The 4,028-nt window shown below is 35.8% G+C and overlaps 1 protein-coding gene across 1 annotated transcript in view; it reads left to right on the top strand.

Moving 5' to 3' along the window:
- Positions 1-4,028, top strand: part of ADAM10 (ADAM metallopeptidase domain 10) — a 34,793-nt gene that overhangs the window by 3,418 nt on the left and 27,347 nt on the right. Inside the window, exon 2 of the mRNA XM_015811019.1 lies at positions 2,229-2,379. Within this exon, the coding sequence (XP_015666505.1) occupies positions 2,229-2,379 (151 nt within the window). The remainder of the gene's footprint in view (positions 1-2,228; positions 2,380-4,028) is intronic.

Below are 4,028 nucleotides of genomic sequence, written 5' to 3' on the forward strand. Positions count from 1 at the left end.
ATTTCCAAGAATTAACTGCACATGAGAGAAGTATCTTCTTAGCCTTAACCACAGGAGTAATGGCATGGCATTCTTGGATTTCCTTCACTTTTGCTGTTGGTTAGCTGAGGTGGAAGCTCCATTTTCAGCCCTTCGAAATTTCTCACCCTGTAGGATTCTTTTTTTAAAATCTTACTAGATGAAGTTTAGTAAGCTATAACCAGTGCATTTTTTCTAAAAAAAAAAAAAAAGGTGCCGGAACTCACACACGTCATACAACCCGCCTTGCCTACCCTACAAGGTTCCATCCAAAAATGGTGCCGGAACTCCGTTCTGGGCGTTCTATGACAAAAAAAGCCCTGGCTATAACTAAGCAGTGGCATTTATATTGTTTTGTTACCGCTATTGCTCCTAGAATTAAATACACTTTCCTTTAGGAACCCATTTTACAATTGTATGAAATTGTATTTGAGATATTAATTAACAAAATATTACTCTCTAATCCAAAATGCAGGAAAGATTGTCAGAGTATGGTGTATTGAATCATGACTTTGATGTCAGACACACTGTGGAATCCTATAAACATATCAGCCTGTCCTTTGGAAAGTCAGAGCCTGAAGGCTGATCTTAAGAGCTTTGTAATAAGTCAGATTCCATTCATTTTAATCATCTTTGTTAAGTCACTGTTTCCTATTCTTGGCCAAAAACACTGTCTATAATAGTTGAGGCTAATAAAGAAGTAGTTGAAAAAACTTTGTTGAATGTTTAGACTGAAAAATAAATACAAGTGTCAGAATAATATATTTTCTGTTAACTATTTCCTAAGTGTTTACAATCTAATGTTTCTTTTGACATGATGAAAGTCTCCAGTTTGTAGTTACTCTGCAACAAGGGATGGGAAACCTTGGAACCAGCCCGTGCACAGAATAAGTGTAGACTTTATACAAACAATTATTCTTCCACCACTAGACCAAAGAGGCATGCATAGGTATTGCTGGTAAACAAAACACAAAAAACCTCTTTCATCTGAATCATAGATTCAGTGCTGGTTGACTGATATACTGCATGCATCCTGGCAGATTTGATAACTGCATTTTCAACTGATATCAAACTGATATCTTAAATAAATCCTGCATTCGCTTTATAATTACAAAAGTACCCTTGGAAAAAAGAGACATATTGCCATATTTGGTAAGTTGGGGGTTTTGTTTTTCACTTAAATAAATTCCCAAAGTAAGTTTTGTCATAATACTGAGATTTGCCAAGTACAGTATGTTTCTATAAATCATGTGTGGAGAACAGGAAATGAAAGCAAGTATACCAATTATTGTTTCCAGTGACCAAAGAAGCACGAATGTTTTTGGAATTTCTGCCTCCCTGAAAGAAAGCAAAGCAGTGATACTGAATTCTAGTAAATCAACCTAATGCACTACAGTCATTGCATCTTGCTGCTGTTGTGGCTGATTGAATAATTAACTAAAAATGGATGAAACACAGTTCTGCAAATGATAGCTGTTTTCATATCAGATAATTAAATTATCATCCAATTGCTCTAAAATAGCTTTCTATAAACTTACTATTTTTTCTATGTAAGTTTTATGAGTATATCTTTTTGCCTTTTTTGCTTACTAGATTAATTTGCATTCCACAAATTGCTTGTTTAACCAAAGAAATGGGGAACAGTCTGGCAGCTTTGTCAGTCTGGAGATACAAAATAATTCTTTCTCTGTTGGAAAAAGGAGTTTACTAAAAGCCTGGCAGTGTTGCGTGCAATTGTCATTTGTGTAAAGAAGAACCTAATGATAGCTGTTTACAAACTCCCTGTCAGTACATTTGTACTTTTGGACAGAAAAAAAACACGTCCTTCAATTTGGGGACAAGAAAACACCTTGGCCTCAGGTGGACAGTTGCACTTGTGTTTGGAAAACTTTTGTTAGTTGTACTTGAAGAGAAACTTTAGAATGGAACATGTGCAGGGTAATTTGAATATGCTTTTAAATTTCATGTCCACTCATTTCATAATTTCTATTTTCTGCATACTCTCGTGTTTCTTCTTTCTGCTACAGCTTTAATTGTATTAGCTCTATTTCCTTGTTCTGACATCACTCACATTATGAAAAGCTTTTATGCTTTTCAAATAATATAATCGCTTTTTCTATTAATGAATCATTCATTTTTGTTAGCAAAAATTTAAATGTACTGTAGACTATGCTTGTGATTAATATATCCATCCACTCCTTTGTTTGCAGGTCAGTATGGAAATCCTCTAAATAAATATATAAGACATTATGAAGGACTGTCGTACGATGTGGATTCATTACACCAAAAACACCAGCGTGCCAAAAGAGCAGTTTCCCACGAAGACCAATTTCTGCGCTTAGATTTTCATGCTCATGGAAGGTAAATATCATGTCAGTTAATTTCCCCCATAACCATTGACTGCAGTTGAATATAACTGAACAGTAATCATAATATCCACATTCTATCAACATGTAAAGTTAGATTTTTTTTCTACTGAAGTCCAATCTTAATGTTTTTGTTAGCTCCGAGGTAAGTATTTGGTAATATATGTGGAATTGGAGAGTTGTTGAATATTCCAGCCTCTGCACATGTAAATCTATATTGGGGTGCTCTGTCAGTATTCAAGGTACAGATATGAAAGAATTGTGTATTGGCATATTTTTAGAGAAAAGAAAATACATTTTTCCCATTTCTGAGGTTTTCCAGACTTTAAAAATGGCTGCACTGTATTCAGATATGATATGTTCTTGAGTTTTTATATCTGCATAAGGAAGCCAAGGGCAAATATATGTAGTAAATCTGCTAGGCTTCCCCTTTCTCCTTACTGAACCTAGATAAGAGCTTAGGTCAAATATTTATAAATTCTGCAAAATTAAGAGCAATCTATTTTTAAAATGTACATCAAAATAAGTATAAGCAGAGGTATATTTTAAAACAGAAACTATTTATTTATTCGTGGTTTTTAGTATCGCCTGTTCACCGCCCTGAGTCCCACAAGGGAGATAGGGCGGTATATAAATTTAATAAATAAATAAATAAATATAAATTTGGTGCACATAGTGGCGGCCAGCTGGCTTGCTTAATGTTATCTGTGCAAAGCAGTTTGTGGCAACCTCTCTGCAAGTGCCAGATGAACCAGCATCACTATTGCTGTTGTCTTACTTGAATCCATAATTTTTCTGTAGCATTTTATGTCTTGCAATGTTTCTAGCTGGGATTGAACTAGGATATAGCATAAAATGATAATATTTGTAATTTACAAAAACTAGCCTCCATGTTCAGATAGCGTATGTTTTCCTGTAAATAGTTGAAATATGATTATACTTAAGGTAATTTAATCTCCTTGATTGTAATTATGATGTTTAATCTCCTTGATTGTAATTATGATGTGAGAGTTTGCATGGGGCTTCAGGTTATGTTGATCCCCTACAAATATTAAGGAAATGAAGGTGTAAGGTAAAAGCATAGCTCTTTTACTATGCTTAAATATAAATGCATATCAACTAAAAATGCTATCGTAAATACAAAAAGGGAAAATACCGTATTTTCTGGCGTATAAGACGACTGGGCGTATAAGACGACCCCCAACTTTTCCAGTTAAAATATAGAGTTTGAGCGAGAGAGAGGGTGGGGGAGAGAAAACTTGATGAGTAATATGCCAAACCACATGTGTAAAAGAATAAAATAGAATACCCGTATTTTCCGGCGTATAAGACGACTGGGCGTATAAGACGATCCCCGACTTTTGAGAAGATTTTCAGGGTTTAGAAAGTCTTCTTATACGCCGGAAAATACGGTACTTAACAAAGTTGAGGACATTCATTTTTATATCCACGGCTGACACTGGAAGACCATTTGTCGGCCGTGACCAGGGGGGCGTTTTATCAGGTTCGCCTGATTTACCAGTTGCGCCCTTTTCTGGACCGGGACGCTTTGCGCACAGTCACTCATGCCCTCGTCACCTCCCGCCTGGACTACTGTAATGCTCTATACATGGGGCTCCCCATGAGGAGCATCCGGAGGCTTCA

This window comes from Protobothrops mucrosquamatus, unplaced genomic scaffold (genome assembly GCF_001527695.2).
Source record: "Protobothrops mucrosquamatus isolate PMUCROS unplaced genomic scaffold, P.Mucros_1.0 scaffold27, whole genome shotgun sequence".
Lineage (NCBI taxonomy): Eukaryota > Metazoa > Chordata > Lepidosauria > Squamata > Viperidae > Protobothrops > Protobothrops mucrosquamatus.